Raw genomic sequence first — 20,873 nt, 5'->3', positions numbered from 1 at the left:
TTTATTATTTAATTTCATTTATATATATATATATATATATATATATATATATATATATATATATATTTTTTTTTATAAACAACAAAACTAAAACTAACAGGAGCGCCCAGCCGATGTCCCATTTGTTCTTTTCTTTAAATCCCATTGCTCACAGTTAACACTGGGTATTGTTTGGTTTGTTCCCAATACCAGTGCTCAGTGATACTTTTAAAATGGTGCCAGTGCCTAAACTGTGCCTGAATGGATACTTTATGAAAAAAAAGGTCATTCTTTAATGTTGTCATTTTGTGTGTTTTTTTCCTTTTTTTTCTTAGAGTCGTAGAGTAGAATTTAACACCGGTATCAGACGCAAAACAAACAATTGCTCTCTCTGCTGTTGTGGCTGTTGACAGTCCTGTCACGTTATCCCCACCACTCAGTCAGCTCAGCTGCCTGTTCCTCTGGTACAGACTGGAGGCTGACGTGGTGCATGCTGTGCACTGTATTTATGACGGTGCTGATAATCATACCGTCAGGATTTCTAAACACTCTAGTATACTGTAGTACCGTGATACCCCCAAGTCTAGTCCCACACCATACACGGTTTCACATATATACACATAAATTCAAACGCAGCATTTAACCAAACAACAAAACCCTGCTACACACGCTACACATACTGCACAGATTACTGCAGACCACAGTTTGAGACCAACAAACAACAGAAACTGTTGTTTTTAGGGAATTGTTGCCGTGTTTCCAGCTGATTGTAAGGCATCAAGCCTGGGTGTTTTGTCGGGACTTGTCACTGTTTTTCCTGCTTGGGTAGCTGCACAAACGGTTGCTCTAAGGGAGTCATTGCAGTGATTCCAGCAGATTTTTAGGCATTGAACTTGGGTGTTTTGTAGCAACACATCACTGTTTTTCCAGCTGGGATAGTGGCACAAAAAAAACCTTTTTTAGGAAGTCATTGTGTTTTTTCTGGCGGATTTTTTGGCATCAAACCTGGTGACTCATCCCTTTTTTTTTTTTTTTCTGCCAGGATAGTTGTTTTTAGGGAGTCATTGCAGATTTTTAGGTATCGAACCTGGGTGTTTTGTAGCAACTCATTGCTGTTTTTCCTGCTTTGGTAGTTGAACAAATAAAGGTTGTTTCTAGGGAATTGTTGCCGTGTTTCCACCGAAATTTATATATCAAACCTGGGTGTTTTGTAGGGTCTTGTGACTGTTTTTCCTGCCAGGATAGTTGCAAAAAAAAACCAGTTGTTTTTAGGGAGTCATTACCGTGTTTCCAGCAGATTTTTCGGCATCAAATCTGGGTGTTTTCTAGAGACTCATCACTGTTTTTCCTGCCAGGATAATTTCACAAGAAAAGGTTGTTTTTAGGGAGTCATTGCAGTGTTTATGGCAAATTATTTTGCATCAAACCTGGGTGTTTTGTGGTGATTTATCACAGTTTTTCCAGCCAGGATAGTTGCACAAAAACTGTTGTTTTTTAGGGAGTCATTGCTGTGTTTCCAGTGGATTTTTAGGCATCAAACCTGGGTGTTTTGTAGCGACTCATTGCTGTTTTTCCTGCTGGGGTAGTTGAACAAACAACGGTTGTTTTTAGGTAATTATTGCCGTGTTTCCACTGAATTTTATGTATCAAACCTGGGTGTTTTGTGGGGTCTTGTCACCGTTTTTCCAGCTGGGATAGTTGCAAAAAAACAGTTGTTTTTAGGGAGTCATTGCTGTGTTTCCAGCAGATTTTTTTGGCATCAAACCTGGTGGTTTTGTAGCAACTCATCACTGTTTTTCCAGCTGGGGTATTTGTACAAAAACGATTGTTTTTTAGGAAGTCATTGACATGTTTTCAGCAGATTTCTAGGCATCATTTTCAAGCGACTCATCAATGTTTTTCCTGGAAGATAGTTGCACAAAAAACATTTGCTTTTAGGGAATTGTTGCTGTGTTTCCACTGAATTTTATGTATCAAACCTGGGTGTTTTGTCATGACTCATCACTGTTTTTCCAGCTGGGATAGTTGCACAAAAAAACAGTTGTTTTTAGGGAGTCATTGCTGTGTTTCCAGCTGATTTTTAGGCATCAAACCTGGGCATTTTGTAGCGACACATCGGTTGTGAGTTGCAGAGATATCACTGCCTTTCTAGTGTGGTTAGTGACAGTTTCGTGCCAAAAGGCTTCGCCGAAGGTGCACTAAAAGCTCGCCATCTGAAACCAGGTCTACTGTCAGCGCAGGGGTAGCGCAACCGGTGTAAGCCGAAGTTTGGTTGACCGGCGGACAGTGCGCACACGTCACCAAAACCTCACAGGCAGGTTTCCAGAATATCAGGCACATTAACAATGCAATAAATAGGCTACCTACAAAACCACTGTTCAATGCAACTATCTGCAATCAGCACATAAATGTATCTCTATATCGACTGTCCCGTCACATCTGATGTCAGATCAAAGGGGATTGGCACCACGATACATTAATCATTGTTAAAATGTTTTATCCGCTGCGTAGTAATGTACAAATTGGTATGCAGAAACGTACATGCCAGTGTTTATTGTAGCGGCTGGGTCGTCAGCTTGAATTAATCAAATATCCTCCGTGTCTCTTCCCAGGAGGGAGTGAGTGTTCCTGGGATAAGGAGCGTCTGACCAGCCCCCCTGCTGGAGCCCACGCTGGAGGACCAGGAGGTGGCGGAGGAGGCGGTGGTGGAGGAGCATCAGCAGGAGGAGGAGGAGGAGGTGGTGCAGCAGGTGGAGGAAGTGGACGGGGCCCGGCCATTGGAGCTGTCAGTCAACAACAACTGCAGCAGCAGCAGCAACAGCTACTGGCCAACAGTGAGTGCTCAGATATAAAGATGGATATGTTTCCAAACAGACGACACACGGAGAGACAGTGCATGAGAGAGGAACACACACACACACACACACACACACACACACACACACATATTCAGGCTGTGTGTGTGTGTGTGTGTGTGTGTGTTTAAAGGGGTGGCAATATTTGTTAATGTACGCCATTTAATCTGTTCCCATCTCCTGTATTAACACTCCGCCTGGATTAATCAGCACACACTCTACTAAATGACTCAATTCATCAACACCACACACACACACACACACACACACACACACACTGACAAACACACAAACAAACAGAAACACACTCATACTCGCTCTTTTTCTTATTGCAGAAGTAATGTGTTTGCACACACACACACAGGCAGTGGGCAGCGGGAGGCGACAAACACTCACATTGATTATTCTATCACTTCAGTCGTCACGACAACAGCAATCAGTGTTATTGTTTCATTGGAATGAAAGCAGCCGTTGACATTTGTGTGTGTGTGTGTGTGTGTGTGTGTGTGTGTTCCACAGTTGAGGCGGCTTCTCTAAGGAGCGAACGTCTTGTGGGAGCTCGCCTTTGAAAAATCGGGGGGGGGGCTAATTTAAGGTCGGGGAGGGTCTGAGGGCAGAGGTCAAATGTCAAGGTCGTGCTTTTAGGAGGTTCAGGGTTAAAGGATGAATTTAAGTTAATGGAACGTCCTCACAAATGCAGCGCTGTTGGCGCGAGGAGGAACAGAGGAGAGGGGAAAAATAAGGAATTATTCTAGATTCTCATCATTTTAGTTCATTAACAAAAACTGCATGTTATCATTTACGCAATATAACGAAGGTACGACCTCGACTGAGCAGCGAGATGCTGAGAAGCTTGTTGGTGCCGTACACACTGGCCCACCTAAAACTGATTTTAAAATCCTTAAAAAGAGAGAAAAGAGGACAAAAAGCGACCTCCTTTTCTTTCGTCTCATCACCCTTGAACCCTCTGCCCTCCATATTTCCCCCTCCTCTTTTCTCCCTCTCCCTCCTCCTCTGCTTTGTCAACTTTTATTAGCGAGACATTTGACACTGAGGTGACACCCCTGCCTCTGTCGCTCCTCAAGTTTAAGTTCAACACAAGTTCAACACGCAGCCTCCGCCTCTCTCGTACTCTCACAAAGCTTTCATTTCACAGTTTACTCAAAAGACAGATTTTAAAAATGATCAAACACAGAGAGAGAAAAGACGGACCTGATGCTCTCTGCTGTGTGATGCTTGTACAAAATTCAGGAGGCTGAGGATCAATTGTACTTGTACTTCACCAGGAAAGTCCTCTCAGTGTCAATAGCTCCTTCCAGGGAGTCTCGTATTCAAACAGTGAAACAATACAGCAGCTGACACAGATTAAATACTAGTGACAGTCTGCACAGTCGGGCAAGATAGCAGAGAGATAACTGACTGTGCAATGACAAAATGTGACGCCAGCGTTTCCATTTGACAAAAAACATTTGTTGGTTTTGTAAAGACAAACATACACCATTACACCAAACAAAAAAAGACACCGAACAGCACACTTATCCAAAAGTGAAGCTGCAAAGAGAAACATTAACTTTCACATTTGGTAATATTAGAGTGCAGCAGAACTGTGAAGTGATTCACTTCAGTTAACCCTTTGAAACTTGAGCGAATTGGCTTGATTATTTTTAAAAAACATGGGAAGAAGGCACTGAGTAATGAAAGAAGAAATGGCCCAAAAATAAATGAGTAAAAAGAGAAAATTATATTTAAAAAGTTAATAACATAGTCACACAATTTCAAAATGTAAAAAATAAATAAATAAATACAATTTCCCCTAGATTTTTCTTTTTTCCCTAGTTTTTTTTTCAAATAATCATCTAAATCTATTTACCTGTTTTTTAAAATAATCTTTTAAATCTATTTCCTTATTTTAAAAAAAAAATAATTTTCTTAATCTACATCCCAATATTTTTATATATATGTATATATATATATATATATATAATTTTGTAATCTATTTCCCTAGTTTTTAAAAATAATATTTTAAATCTGTTTCCCTAGGTTTTTTTTCTAAATGTATTTCCCTTAGTTGTTTTTTTTTTTTTTAAAAAACAACAATTCTGAATCTATTTCCCTAGTTTTTTTTAATTATCTTTTGAATTGATCACCTTAGTTTTTTTTTTTTTTCAAAAAATCTTCTAAATCTATTTCCCTAGTTTAAAAAATTCATTTTCTCATTCTGTATCCCTAGTTAAAATTAAAAAAAAAAAAAAAATCAAAAATAATTAAAAAATAATTCTAAACCTTATTTCCTTTTTTAAAAAATGTCGAAATCTATTTCCCTAGTTTTTAAAGATTTTTTTAAATATTTTTTTTAAACTATTTTTATTTATTTTATTTTTTTTTTGCATTGCATTTTTCCCCATATACCTGAAAGAAATTGCACCAATTTGCTCAGCCTCTGAAAGTAGCACAAGAAAAGTGATGTTGCTCTAGCTTTCATTGGGTTAAACAAGCGATTCCGAACTAAAACTGGAGGAGTCACTGTTTGTCCGTCCTTCGATTTTCTCGACAGCCTTTAATCTGATCAGCTTCACACTTGTCAGCTGTGTTACTAAGGACCCAAGGACGTGCAGTGTCAAGTGCGAGTTCTTGAGATTGCATTACTAAGTACGTAGTACATTATCAGGTAATATATTGTTCAATTTCAAGTTCAAATTTGCCTTGACAATTATAAGATGTTCTCACCTCATTTTGTTGCTTTATTTTTCTAAAAGTATCATTTTGGGCACCATTGAGGCACCAGTGACATTTTAAAAGATTTAGCACCGATATTGGAGAAGAACCCAAAACAAAACAAAACAATACCCGACCCAAGTTGAAACAGACTTAGCAAATTAATGATATGAAACATAAAGATGATACTGAAGATACATAATGGTGGCCAATGAAAAACATCAGATCAGTGTGGAGCGATGAGCAGACTGTAACCTTCCTCAAAATCATAAATTCAACTAATTAAACAAACATGATCACCTCATTTACATCATGTATTTTCTATTGTTTTAGTTCATTTTATGTACCTGTTTTCTTCTGTAGCGATTTACGTAGGATGTTTTGAAATGATGAGGACAAGAGTCCCATTTAAACGTTAACTCAAGCGTAGTTCAAAGTTTCCCCTCTCCCCCTCTATGTCTCTCTCAGGGCTGGACCTGCCCTTCATGATGATGCCCCACCCTCTGCTTCCCATGGGTCTGCCGCCTGCATCTGTAGCCATGGCGATGTCGCAGATGAACCACCTCAACACCATAGCCAACATGGCTGCCGCTGCCCAGCAGATACACACTCATGTACACCGGGCGCCTGTCATCAAGGTAAGACACATTCACTAAAAAAAAAAAACTTTTTAAATGAGAACCATAGAGGATCCCAGTATGTTCCCTGAGGAACTCCTTGATGAAGAACTTTAACTGCTCTCTTTGGATGAGATTCAACTTTATTGTCATTGCAAAAAGCAGTGAAGACCACAGTAATATACAGATAGATATAGAACGTAGAATAAGCATCAAGAAGTAGATATGAAAATGTTATGATATATACAGTATGAATGTGTAGCAGCTGCAGCAGGCAAAATTAAATCAATGAAATCTTGCCGACCTCTCTGGTTGATTAACGTTTGGTCGGCTATTAGGGGGCAGCCCTGATATTTTTTCAAACCTGGACTAATTTAGTCACAAAAAAAAACAAAACATTACTTTATTATCTTCTTTCATTTAAGAAACACTAGATCAACAAAAAAGGAAAAATATTTATCCTATTCCATGCACCATTTATTTTATTCTATTCTTTTGTTTTTATGCTCCATCTCCAACATGGCGGTGTCCTGTTTTTAATCAATGCCAGTCACTGGTAACCCATAGTAACCATATTGAAACCTACATCAATACACTTATTTACACCTCACTCACTCACTCACTCGTGCCTCCTCTGTGTCTCTGCAGGAGAGAGTGTGCGACAGTCCTTCCCTCTCTCCATCTGTCGACGAGACCAACACTCCACTGCAGTCGCAGCCCAGCAGCTCGGCCTCCAGCTCGCCTGAAAGACTGGGTACATACACACACACACACACACACACACACACACACACACACACACACACACATAAAACCCTCATCATCACTGAAATATGCTGTAGATTAGAGTTGCAAAGGTTAGTCGATTATTTGATCAGAAGAACTTAAACTTTTTTGATAACTGATACGATCAATTTGGCAAAAAATCATCTTCTTGGATGTGTCTATTTTCCCCTTTTCTCTTCTATTATATTAAACTGAATATATTAAGCTTTTGAAGTTTTGGTCGGATGAAACACTGAGATTTTATAGACCGTTGTTAAGAAAATAATGGACACGTATACAGACCAAAATGATGAAAATACAAAAACAGATACTGTAGATACACTTTGGCACATATAGATGTACATGTACTCACACCTGGACAAAAACACACATCCATGCACTTAATTTACAGGCAGACAATCAAACTTAAAAGTCGTAGGCTCTGCGTCCACATAGAGCCCATGCCGTACCCTATGTAGCCTGACGTGCACCTCCTCAGAACTGTAACGACACGTCACGGTGACGCAGACCTCCTGTCTATTTCTGTAAGCTGAAACCATTTCCCTCAGTGGAAACAAATCTTTTATTTACTTTAATTTCACAAATAAGAAACAATACATTGTGAAGACAATAAAGCCTCCACAAAAATAGCATTTTAAGTCTTGCGTGTGATTTATCCTGGCTTCATATGAGCAGAGGAAATCTCTGCTAGCTGCTAGGCTAATTTATACAATGTAAAATGCCATAGGCTTGTGCTAATAACGTTAGCATGTTATATTTGTTTGGAAAATGTGTTTAGTATAAGACAGTTGTTTTGTCAGTGAACCTTGTGAGTTGTAATGGAGCTGAATTTTGTACCGTTACCTTTGTTAAATGTTGCTGTTGTCCCTGGTTTAATATGAGTAGAGGAAAAGTCTGCTAGCCTAATTAGGCTAGCAGACTAGGCTAATTTATACAATGTAAAATGCCATAGGCTTGTGCTAAAAACATTAGCATGTTGTATTTGTGGGGGAAATGTGTCCAGATAAAGACAAGTGTTTGTCTGTGAATGCTGCGAGTTATAGTGAAGCTGATTTGTGTACTTGTGTTTGAAATTGTCTCTATTAAGCCATGTTTAATGTGTGTTTAATGTGTGTTTTCAATCAACTAAACTGTACAGCACTTCACAGAAACCCTGACACCTACTAGTGTTTTGGACACACCACTGCACAAGTATAAATGCTCACAACAGCGTAGGCCATGTGTGTAGACAAGTATAAATCCCACTTTATGGCTGTGACCTGTCGCCAGGAGATTTAAAAAGCAGCTATCAGTAGTTAGCAGCTAACTCAAAGAGGAGGAACAACAGCTGAAAATAAGTAGGCTCCTTGCCCTCCAAGCAAAAGACGAGATCAGCGGCCTTATAACAGGGATGGTAAATGATTGTTATTGCCATGTAATGCCATTGTTTTTATTTAGAAAGTGCTGCCCGAAGCGTATGTTATATCACACTAGACGCTGACGCTGATGTGTTACGCATCACTCCTGTCAAACCCATCACTCATCTTTTGTTCTGAGGCGCCGCCATTGTTCGGTGCTGTATGAAAAAGTAGCGGCGTATTGAAGGGTCTTCGTTGTGGCAGTATTGTGAAATCTCTGTGTTAAAAAAGGCGACAGATATACATGCATCTGCAGACGTATTTATATATACATTTATGCACCAACACACACACACACACACGCGCAAACTCACTGTGCCTTTTTTTTTTTACAACAGGATTGGTGTCAGCTGATGCAGATGTTGCGCTGACCAACCCAGCTGCACCCATCAAGAAAATAACAAAGGACAAAGGTTGGACCACACACACACACACACACACTGAAATGTTTTCTCAAAAATGCACAGACTCACAAACTCTTATATAAGTGCGGATATTCCATTATCTACCTTAATCTAAACCCTCACCCATTTCGTTTTGACGTCTGACAAATTGTCCTCACTTAGAGGGCTTTCCTCATCTACTGTATTTACACACACACACACACACACACACACACACACACATATAAAGACACAGTGACTGAAGACACACTCGCAAGGACACACACACACACACACACACAAACAGAGAAACAGAAGCGTCAGGATGTTCAGCCCCTCCTATTGATCACCTGTCTCTGAGCCATCAATCAGACGAATGAACGAGGGAGGCAGAGATAGATAGACAGATAAATAGATGGAGGGAAGGAGGAAGGGGTGAGGCTAAGTGAAGGAGGCATGGCTAAAAGGGGTCAAGAGGTCACACACTAAAAGCATGTGGGGCCTCTCCTCCCTCCATCACCCAGGCTGTATTTTCCATTCTTATAACACATTCTGTTTTCAGCTAATTCTTCACTCTCCTCACCTCTTCCCTTCATTTCCTCTGTGTTCATACTGCTGGAGCGGCGCTGCCGACATCAGCAGAGGCAGCTTCCTTTAAAATCAATACAAATCTGATGCTGCTTCTCTTAAAGAACGGAGCGTGGACCTGAGAGTGTGAGGTGGGACGATTCAGCTTCTCTGCATGCGTGTTCAGAAACCTGTTGTGTGATATGGGGCCGGGATGTGGCCGCCACCTCCTAAAGGACAAAACGCACCGGCTGTGAATGGTGCGTGTCAAAAAATATGCCCCTATTATTTTCAATGTACAACCCCACACTGCTGCTAGACATGCGTCTGCACTCCTGGATGCCTCACGCCACTGTCCTATTTCGAGCCTCGCTGCCCTGGAATTAACAACACATTCTCTCTCCGACATCATCACATACTGACGTTTGGTCATGGACTTTCCATGTCCACTAGAGATGCAAATCTTGCATCAGTGGGTGGGCCACTAAAAATTAACATTGTAATTCATTTTGGGTGGATTTGTCAGTTATATTCGTATTTAATAACCTTTATTTATATAGGACTTTTAAAAAACAAGAAACAAAAAAGTATTCATATTTATTTTCCATCCGGCGCAAAATGACCAGCTACTATAGATGTCAGACCGTCGGCAATGTTCTGTATAATACTTACGTGGCAACGCCCCTCCTTGCCATGGATGCCAAAACAGTGAGAGAGAAATTAAACTCAGGAGAATTTAAAACTAAAAAAAACGAAGGGAAAAGTTCTGTTTGGGAGGGCTTCAGTGTCACTTAATGTTTGGCGCGGGTTGGGTGCGGGTCTCTAAATTTTAGAAGATAATTATGTCGGGTTGGTGACTGATGAGTGCACGAGGATTAGGGTGCTCTCAAACGCCATCCGCGCATCTCTAACGTCCACATATTACGTGCAAGGTACCCTGGGTGCGTTGGTTGTTGATGTTCTGGGATGCCGTGTCCGTTCTGCCTGTTAGATGCATTGTCGTCTTTCAAGGTACACTGGCGTTTGTTTCCTTCGACAACAAAAACACGTGGTTAGGTTTAGGAAAAAAGAACAAGGTTAGGCTTTGGAATCTAACGGAACGCGAACACCGCTCATCTCAGGTGAAAGTCAGCGTTTGTTGGGCCCACCTGCCACACCTTCTGCCGGCCCCATTCAGACTTTCAACCCCTTGAACTTTCGTCCTAGTCCACCTGACGCCGCCGGACGGCATTAAACTAACAGCAACCGGCTGCGTATCATGCCTTTTTTCGTAGGTTTCTGACGCGGCAGGTCACTGCCCAAGTGCCGAATGCATTTTCCCCCACACCAGCTCCCGTAGCAGCTCTTTTTCTCTGCTCCTATAGCAGCTCGACTCCTCTCCTCACCATCGATGCATAAAGAGAGCTCTGTTGCTGCTGCTGTGTTGCTGGTGACGAAGCATGGATGAGGAGGGACTTGTTGTTGAAGTGAAGAAATATCCCGAGCTAAACGACCCATGATCCCGTCATTATAAAGACAATGACTGAGGAGAAATCTGGACCTTGGGTTGGACCAGCTGGGAACCACTGGTCTACAGAATATTAACGTTTCTCCTTCACTTTTGTACATATAAGATTTAATGATTGGTTTTTGTGGTAGGCAGGAACACGATGAGGGATGTTGATCCAGGAGCATGTCCTACCTTATGCATGAGTAATAGTACGTCATGTTGGACTAGGACACTGTACCAAAGAGGTCTTTGCCTCTGCGATTGTCTCATCAACTGTACCTAAAGAACTGTGGACGGCTCATTAAAGACACATGCAGATGAACAGAAAACTTCACTCAGACACAGAAAGTGTTTAACTGCCCATCTCAGGGGGAAATAACAGACAACAGAATGTCCTCCCTCCATCTGGAAGGTATATTGGAGCCATTACTGCAGCACGACACAATAAACCCAACTTGTGTTTGCGGTGTAAGATGACCTCACCGAGTGTCGTATCCTCGGCTGCTTTACATGTTGTTCAGTCTAAAGTTGTGACCAGTGAAAGAAAATAAGGTTCAGCTTGAATTACGTTCAGAAACTCAGCTTATCTTCTTTTAAATTTAAATGTTACTCACAAATTGATGTTTTCAAAATAAAAGCACGAGATTAAGCGACAGTGACACGTTAACGCTGACACTAAAACCAGTGTTCAGTCTTCCCGTTTTCCCTCCCTCCCCCTTGTATTTGTAATCCTCTCCTCTCCCCCTCCTCCTCTTATCCAAATGCCAGTCTCTGTCTTTTTTAATCCTTTTAAAACGCTCCCCCTTTCCTTTAGTTTTATTCCAGCTTTTCCACATAATCTCTCCGTCATCTTCTGCCATTTGTCCTTTACTTTGTTCACCTGTCATCCCCCTTTACCACTGCACTCTTTCTCCTCCTTCCCTCATTCTGGTCTTGCTGTGGCTTAAAAACTAAACATTGTCATCGATAGTTAAGTCCCAGTGTCCTCAAACAAGACGATAATTAAGTCCCAGTGTCCTCAAACAAGACGATAATTAAGTTTCAGTGTCCTCAAACAAGACGATAATTAAGTCCCAGTGTCCTCAAACAAGACGATAATTAAGTTTCAATGTCCTCAAATAAGACGATAATTAAGTCCCAGTGTCCTCAAACAAGACGATAATAAAGTGTCAGTGTCCTCAAACGAGACGATAATAAAGTGTCAGTGTCCTCAAACGAGACGATAATTAAGTTTCAATGTCCTCAAACGAGACGATAATAAAGTCCCAATGTCCTCAAACGAGACGATAATTAAGTTTCAATGTCCTCAAACGAGACGATAATAAAGTGTCAGTGTCCTCAAACGAGACGATAATTAAGTTTCAATGTCCTCAAACGAGACGATAATAAAGTCCCAGTGTCCTCAAACAAGACGATAATTAAGTTTCAATGTCCTCAAACAAGACGATAATTAAGTTTCAATGTCCTCAAACAAGATGATAATAAAGTTTCAATGTCCTCAAATGAGACGATAATAAAGTTCCATTGTCTCCAAACGAGTACTTCCTGTCTTAGGAAGTACTCGTCTTATTACTTCTTATTTTGTTACTGTTGCTGAAATTGGTCAAATTTGTTGCCATATCAAACAACAAACATTATTAATGATAACTAAAAGTTTCAACCATAACATGTGATCAGGTTTTGGAGCTTGTCCACTTTTGTGTCAGACTTGGCTGCAGACTGACTTTGCAGAGATGGCTGCCATCTTGTTTTTACATGGATTAGTGTATTGTGCTCTTACTACCACTAGGTGGCACAAAAAAGTGTCCATGAGCGAGGACAACAGGTCTGAGTTGTAAGTAGAGTGAAGTATAAGGTCAAGTAAACCCAAAATGAGATGCCCTCACTGGAGGACACAGGGCCTCAGGAGGATATGAAAGAAGTGGATCAGATGATTGATCACCCTACAAATAAAGGAGTGAAACAACACGTTAGAAACACATACAGAGAAATATACATCTTATACAGAAAAAAGCAGCACCGCAAACTGTGACATGTGGCTTTCTGGGTCGAGCTTTGTGCGTAGAGAAACAACAGCCTTGTATTTTCAGTATTGAGGAAGTTGATCAGTTGATTGATGACGGATAGACGTTTTCAGCCGAAATACTGTTACGCCTCGAAGGAAACTCAAAGGACATAAATTGTAACTTAATCACTTAGTGATGCAGGGATTCTTTCAGTGACAGACTTACAGACTAGTTTTACAGGGACAGTGGATGTTAGTGTTACAGAGCTATTGCTGTATTGACTCAACTAAAAGAAAAAGAAGCAAAGAAAAGTTGAGGATAATCAAAGAATTACTTAAGAAAAGGAAGTAATGAACAAGCAAGACGAGGAGAATATAACAATGACGGACAAAGAGAAAGAAAATGGACATGTGGGGACTGGGAAATAAGGAGAAGATGTGAGGGGAGAAAGACGAAGGTTGTGAAGATGAAGATGAGGGAAAAACAAGTGAGGAAGTGGAGGAAAGGTGATGAAGAAAGATATGAGAGGAGAGGTGGAGTAAAGAGATGTATGGATGAAGTGGCAGATAGGGGATAGAGATGGTGTGTGTGTGTGTGTGTGTGTGTGTTAGAGTGCATCTTAATCAGCGTTAATTTCACAGCAGAGTTAACCCAGTTGTCAGTGTGTTAGGCATTAAGGGCTGATCAGACACTGTGACGCACTCGCAATGAACACACACACACTCACACACACAAATCAAGGATGTCTTTAATCCTTGCCAATTAGTACCACACATGATTGTCTGAATACTAACGACCTGTGTGTGTGTGTGTGTGTGTGTGTGTTTGGTGTAATTGATTTCTCTGATGCTGCTTCGTTGCCTTTTATACCTTAGTAAACATCAACATTTTATAAACTTCACTCGAAGCTTGTGTTGAGGTATCGCTGATGGAAAACATCCACAAAACATTTATGTCCTAATTTTGAAACAAACTTATTCACTGAGAGTTAGATGAGACGATTGACATCACTATCTTGTCTGTTCCGTGAATACAAAGCTATCGCCAGCGTAGCTAAGCTAACCTTCAATGCATTTTTAGCAACTGAATTCTTGGAAAGTTTGGAAGCAGGTTCATGGATGGTTTTGAATCTTGTTTGAGCCTTGTTTGTTTGATACTGAAATAATACTATTATTTTTACTTGTAAAACACCTTTCATAGGAAATTGGGGGAAAAGTATGTTAATAAATAGAGAAGCAAATTACTATTATAACCATGAAGGATTTGTTTCGTCTTCCCTTCCCTAACTATTTCAATGATTTTATCTAGTTTTGTGTCCTATGTTTGAATTTGAATAGCTTTTATTGTGTTTTTATGGAGAATCAATTTGTCCCTTTGTTTTAAAACGTTTTTCTATTATTATAATATTATTATTACTACGCTAAAACAACAAGGCTCTATCTTGTTATTTTCATAATGTGATATGTTTATATTTATGACATATTCTAGAAGTGTGGCATGCAGGAATAGCGCAGCCCTGGAAAACATAAAGTCAAAAAAAAAAAAAAAATTCACAATGAGAACAGTATAACAAAAAGATGTCAGTATAGTATTCAGTGAAAAAGTCATAAAATGTCATAACAAAGTATGACATTAAAAATAATCCGAAAACACAATCCAAATGTGTTGCCATATGCCATATGGCCATAAATGCTATAAAAGTTCATTAATAAAAAAATCATAAAAATTTGTGTGTATAGTATGTCGTTCAAAATTGTATGAAAAAAATTTAGTATAGTATGTCGTTCAAAATTGCATAAAAATGTCATAGTATAGTATGTCGTTTAAAATTGCATAAAAAAGTCATAGCATAGTATGTCGTTAAAAATTGCATAAAAAAAGTCATAGTATAGTATGTCATTAAAAATTGCATAAAAAAAAGTCATAGTGTAGTATGTCGTTCAAAACTGCATGAAAAAGTCATAGTATAGTATGTCGTTAAAAATTGCATAAAAAAGTCAGTGTAGTATGTCGTTCAAAATTGCACGAAAAAGTCATAGTATAGTATGTCGTTCAAAATTACATAAAAATGTCATAGTATAGTATGTCGTTCAAAATTGCATAAAAATGTCATAATATAGTATGCCGTTCAAAATTGCATGAAAAGTCATTGTATAGCATATCGTTCAAAATTGCACGAAAAGTCATAGTATAGTATGTCGTTCAAAATTGCATTAAAAAGTCAGAGTATAGTATGTCGTCCAAAATATCATAAAAAAGTCATAGTATAGCATGTCGTCCAAAATTGAATAAAAAAGTCATAGTATGGTATGTCGTCCAAAATTGAATAAAAAAGTCATAGTGTAGTATGTCGTCCAAAATTGAATAAAAAAGTCATAGTATGGTATGTCGTCCAAAATTGAATAAAAAAGTCATAGTGTAGTATGTCGTCCAAAATTGAATAAAAAAGTCATAGTATGGTATGTCGTCCAAAATTGCATAAAAAAGTCATAGTATAAAATGTTGTTCAAAATTGAATAAAAATGTCATAGTATAGTACGTCGTTGTAAATTGCATAAAAAAGTCATACTACAGTAGGCTATGTCGTCCAAACTTGAATAAAAAAAGTCATAGTATAGTATGTCGTCCAAAATTGCATGAAAATGTCATAGTATGTTATTCAAAATTGCATAAAAATGTCATAGTATAGTATGTCGTTCAAAATTGCACAAAAACGTCATAGTATAGTATGTCGTTCTAAATTGCATAAAAAAGTCATAGTATAGTATGTCGTTCTGAATTGCATAAAAAAGTTATAGTATAGTATGTCATTCTACATTGAATAAAAAAGTCATAGTATAGTATGTCGTTCAAAATTGTATTAAAAAGTCATAGTATGGTATGTCGTTCTAAATTACATTAAAAAGTCAGGATAGTATGTCATTCAAAATTGAATAAAAAAAGTCATAGTATAGTATGTCATTCAAAATTGAATAAAAAAAGTCATAATAAAGCATGTCGTTCAAAATTACATTAAAAAGTCATTGTATAGTATGTCGTTCAAAACTGCACGAAAAAGGCATAGTATAGTATGTCGTTCAAAATTGAGTAAAAAAAGTCATTGTATAGTATGTCGTCCAAAATTGCATTAAAAAGTCATAGTATAGTATGTCGTTCAAAATTGTTTAAAAAGTCAGAGTATAGTATGTCGTTCAAAATTGTTTAAAAAGTCAGAGTATAGTATGTCGTTCAAAATTACATTAAAAAGTCATTGTATAGTATGTCGTTCAAAATTGAATGAATAAGTCATAGTATAGCATGTCGTTCAAAATTGAATAAAAATGTCATAGTATAGTATGTCGTTGTAAATTGCATAAAAAAGTCATACCACAGTAGGCTATGTCGTCCAAACTTGAATAAAAAAGTCATAGTATAATATGTCGTCCAAAATTGCATGAAAATATCATAGTATGTCGTCCAAAATTGAATAAAAAAAGTCAGTGTAGTATGTCGTTCAAAATTGCATGAAAAAGTCATAGTATAGTATGTCGTTAAAAATTGTATTAAAAAGTCATAGTATGGTATGTCGCTCAAAATTACATTAAAAAGTCATTGTATAGTATGTTGTTCAAAATTGTTTAAAAAGTCATTGTATAGCATATCGTTCAAAAGTGAATAAAAAAAGTCATTGTATAGTATGTCGTTCAAAATTGCATACAAAAGTCATAGTATGGTATGTCGTTCAAAATTACATTAAAAAGTCATAGGATAGCATGTCGTCCAAAATTGAATAAAAAAAGTCAGTGTAGTATGTCGTTCAAAATTGCATGAAAAAGTCATAGTATAGTATGTTGTTCAAAATTGCATGAAAAAGTCAGACTATAGTATGTCTTTCAAAATTACATCAAAAAGTCATTGTATAGTATGTCGCTCAAAATTGAATGAAAAAGTCAAAGTATAGCATGTCATTCAAAATTTAATAAAAAGTCATAGTATAGCATGTTGTCCAAAATTGAATAAAAAAAGTCAGTGTAGTACGTCGTTCAAAATTGCATGAAAAAGTCATAGTATAGTATGTCGTTCAAAATTGTTTAAAAAGTCAGACTATAGTATGTCGTTCAAAATTACATCAAAAAGTCATTGCATAGTATGTCGTTCAAAATTGTTTAAAAAGTCAGAATATAGTATGTCGTTCAAAATTGGATGAAAAAGTCATAGTATAGCATGTTGTTCAAAATTTAATAAAAAGTCATTGTATAGTATGTCATCCAAAATTGCATACAAACGTCATAGTATAGCATGTCGTCCAAAATTGAATAAAAAAAGTCAGTGTAGTATGTCGTTCAAAATTGCATGAAAAAGTCATAGTATAGTATGTCGTTCAAAATTGTTTAAAAAGTCAGACTATAGTATGTCGTTCAAAATTACATCAAAAAGTCATTGCATAGTATGTCGTTCAAAATTGTTTAAAAAGTCAGAGTATAGTATGTCGTTCAAAATTGGATGAAAAAGTCATAGTATAGCATGTTGTTCAAAATTTAATAAAAAGTCATTGTATAGTATGTCATCCAAAATTGCATACAAACGTCATAGTATAGCATGTCGTCCAAAATTGAATAAAAAAGTCAGTGTAGTATGTCGTTCAAAATTGCATGAAAAAGTCATAGTATAGTATGTCGTTCAAAATTGCATAAAAAAGTCATAGTATAGTATGTCGTTCAAAATTGCTTGAAAAAGTCATAGTATAGTATGTTCTTCAAAATTGCTTAAATAAGTCATAGTATAGTATGTCTTACAAAATTGCATGAAAAAGTCACAGTATGTCGTTCAGAATTGAATAAAAAAGTCATAGTATTGCATGTCGTTCAAAATTGAATAAAAAAGTCATAGTATGTCGTTCTAAATTGCATAAAAACGTCATAGTACAGTATGTCGTTTTAAATTGCATAAAAACGTCATAGTATAATATGTCGTTCTAAATTGCATTAAAAAGTCATAGTATAGTATGTCGTTCTAAATTGCATAAAAACGTCATAGTATGTTCTTCAAAATTGCTTAAAAAAGTCATAGTATAGTATGTCGTTCAAAATTGCATGAAAAAGTCAGTATGTCGTTCAGAATTGAATAAAAAAGTCATAGTACTGCATGTCGTTCAAAATTGAATAAAAAAGTCATAGTATAGTATGTCGTTCTAAATTGCATAAAAACGTCATAGTATATGTCGTTGTAAATTGCATTAAAAAGTCATAGTATAGTATGTCGTCTTTAATTGCATTAAAAAGTCATAGTATAGTATGTCGTTCAAAATTGCATAAAAAAGTCATAGTATAATATGTCAAAAAATGTCAGAATTGAAGACATTTGCTAAGTGTGTTAGAAATTCCTGTTTTTCAAAGTGCTGTTAGGTCAACAGTGATTTGGCTGGGCAACTTGGCAGTCTGTTGAAGTGAGATTAAAATATTCTGTTCCATGTGAGCAGTTTTCATTTGCAGCCCTCAATGATATTTTAACCACTGAAATAGGTATTCAATCATCCATTCTTTGAGAACTGGTTTTACAATACCAGGAAACATGGTCTTGTTTTAATTTAAGAATTCATGTATCAGTCACAAGAAAATATCTCACAAAAAAAAAAAAGTAACTGAAAATCCACAAAAAACAAACAAATGTGTTGTTAATTATTTCCCACAGAAGAGTCTTCACTGGGTCAAGCCCTGCCCCCAGGCTTCCCTGCTCCGTTCCTATTCGCTGACGGCCTGTCGTCTGTGGAGACACTGCTCACCAACATACAGGTATGACAACTGTTGTTTTTACAGTGGTGTAATATCATCAATAAGGATCACTGAACACAACACAGCAAAATATTCTTTATTGTGACCATGGTTAGGTTCATTCCCTCCTTCGTGTTAAGTGCATTTCATACAAAAAATATAAACATATAATAACATATACAAAATAATCAGAATCAGGTTCATTGCCCAGGAAAGGAAAAGTAGGAAAGTTATGAGAAATACAAGACTTTTTATTATTACAAACAATTTTAACATATAGATATATATTATAGATATATATTATAATAAAAAAAAGTTCACTGTATGTCTTAAGCCTTCATAATAATATAAATCATTTTAATCTGTTGAAAGCAACTGTTATAAAATACGGAATATTACTAAATCGGTTAATTATTCCAAGCAATCATTGAGACAAAAACACACCACAGCTGTGCAGGTAATCACTGTTGTTATTCATGTTGTATTTGGACTGCAGTGCTCCCAACATATCCAGGAGTAGTTCAGTAAGAGACGCAGTATTGTGGTTGAAATCTAACAGATGTCGTCAGGATGTCTGTTTTCAGGAAAAGATGATGTGGTGACAATATATCTGTCTGAACTTGTGTCTTTGGAAGTTATTTTGCGATAACCAGGCGACTTCTTCTTCTCCATTTCTTCTCCCAGGGCCTGTTGAAGGTGGCGGTGGAGAACGCCCGGGTGCAGGACAAACAGATCCAGGCGGAGAAAAGAGAGCTGAAGATGGAGCTGTACAGAGAAAGAGAGATGAGAGAGAGTCTTGAACGACAGCTCACCTCCGAACTACAGAGCAGAGGTGAAGATTAGCACAACAAAACAGCCTGTTGACATTCTGTCTGAACACCGACGATACAGGGACACTTTTACTGTTTGACATCCAGAACATAAAGCGCCTAAAGAAAAGGCTGAACATGGCAAAGAAATTTTTTTTGTTGATCTTGGACGACGTATACGATGTTGAAAGGCCCACTGAGAAATGTTGGACCTAACATAAGAGGTGACCATTTAACACAGACTGACTGCTGAGACTTTTCCCCTCCTGATCGTATCTCTTTCTCATCTCCTCCTTCAGCCTCCATCCAGAAGCGTCTGAAGAAGGAGAAGAAGGCCAAGAGGAAGCTGCAGGAGGCGCTGGAGTTTGAGTCAAAGAGGAGGGAGAGGGTGGAGGACGCTCTCAAACACTCATCCTCGTCCTCCCCGTCTCCTGAGCCGCTGCATGCCGCCAACAACAAGAAGAATGGTAAGACGGCGTGTTTGCATTTTCGTGCGTTTCTTTGCTCTTTTACTTTTTTTGTTCCTTATTCTTCCTGTCTTTGATTAAGATTGGGATGTCAATGGTTAACCGCTGAGAATATTTTTGAGTGGTTATGCATGTCGGTCTAAAGGTTAATTTTGTTGGTGTTAAGTTCACTGCACTGCACACCGCCTGGGTCAGGTGAAAGCTAACTAGCCGTGCCTCATGCAGTATTTCTGCTGGTAATGTCATCCCGACCCAATGGCGTTGCTGTGGAAACATTGTGTCCACCCTCCAGTCCCCACACAGGTCGCCCGGGTGAGTAAGCAGATCGATTTTGAGACGCAATCTCCCTTTAGCATTGTTACCAACGTTATCTCTGTTTACAGCATTAGCAGTCTTAGCACGACAAGTGATGCTAACACAGTTGACAATGCTAAAGGGGTTTTGCGCCTCAAAATGAACGAGCTTACTTACCAAGGCTACCTGAGGGGAGACTGGAGGGTGGCCCACCACGTTTCCACAGCAACGCCCTCTAGGTGGCAGGACGGCGTTACCAGCAGTACTCGCGAATGAGCAGCGCAATTAGCTAGCTCCCTCTTGAACTGGGTGATGCGCAGTGCAGAGCGGACAAGACTGGCGTAGAGACCAGAGGGTGGACAGCGGGTACGATGTTTCCATGATACTGTGTGTAACTGGTTGTCTGTCAGCAATAGGGATGTCCGGATCCGATCCTCAGATCGGGTATTGGCACCGATCACGGTATTTTCACAAAATCTGAATCGGTAATAAAAGATTGGAGGAATCAAAACAACAAAAATGGCCAGGTTTATCATCTATGTTGTTCATTGTTACCTCTGCTTTCCAATGTATTGTTACCAAGCATCCTGGGTTCGCCTAACTTGAGTGCAGCTAATGAGCAATAAACGGGCAGGAGTCGAGACAACAGGTTCAGTGGCCACCGCTTCTCTCTTTATTCCGAGCAACACAGCCACACCTAACGGCGGAACCTCGCCTACCACAGCCCTACGGCAACTCTGGAGGGACAATTTGTTCACA

General features: G+C 38.3%; 1 protein-coding gene across 1 annotated transcript in view; it reads left to right on the top strand.

The window, feature by feature from the left end:
• Positions 1 to 20,873, top strand: part of dachb (dachshund b) — a 137,756-nt gene that overhangs the window by 101,965 nt on the left and 14,918 nt on the right. The window contains exons 4-10 of the mRNA XM_033609411.2: positions 2,592 to 2,813; positions 6,018 to 6,187; positions 6,815 to 6,920; positions 8,688 to 8,762; positions 18,465 to 18,565; positions 19,229 to 19,376; positions 19,653 to 19,820. Coding sequence (XP_033465302.1) covers positions 2,592 to 2,813; positions 6,018 to 6,187; positions 6,815 to 6,920; positions 8,688 to 8,762; positions 18,465 to 18,565; positions 19,229 to 19,376; positions 19,653 to 19,820 — 990 coding nt within the window. The remainder of the gene's footprint in view (positions 1 to 2,591; positions 2,814 to 6,017; positions 6,188 to 6,814; positions 6,921 to 8,687; positions 8,763 to 18,464; positions 18,566 to 19,228; positions 19,377 to 19,652; positions 19,821 to 20,873) is intronic.

The sequence above is a fragment of the Epinephelus lanceolatus genome, chromosome 22 (genome assembly GCF_041903045.1).
Source record: "Epinephelus lanceolatus isolate andai-2023 chromosome 22, ASM4190304v1, whole genome shotgun sequence".
Classification (NCBI taxonomy): Eukaryota; Metazoa; Chordata; class Actinopteri; order Perciformes; family Serranidae; genus Epinephelus; species Epinephelus lanceolatus.
The sequence above is the reverse complement of the archived record's forward strand: the minus strand, read 5'-3'. Positions and strand labels throughout refer to the sequence as shown.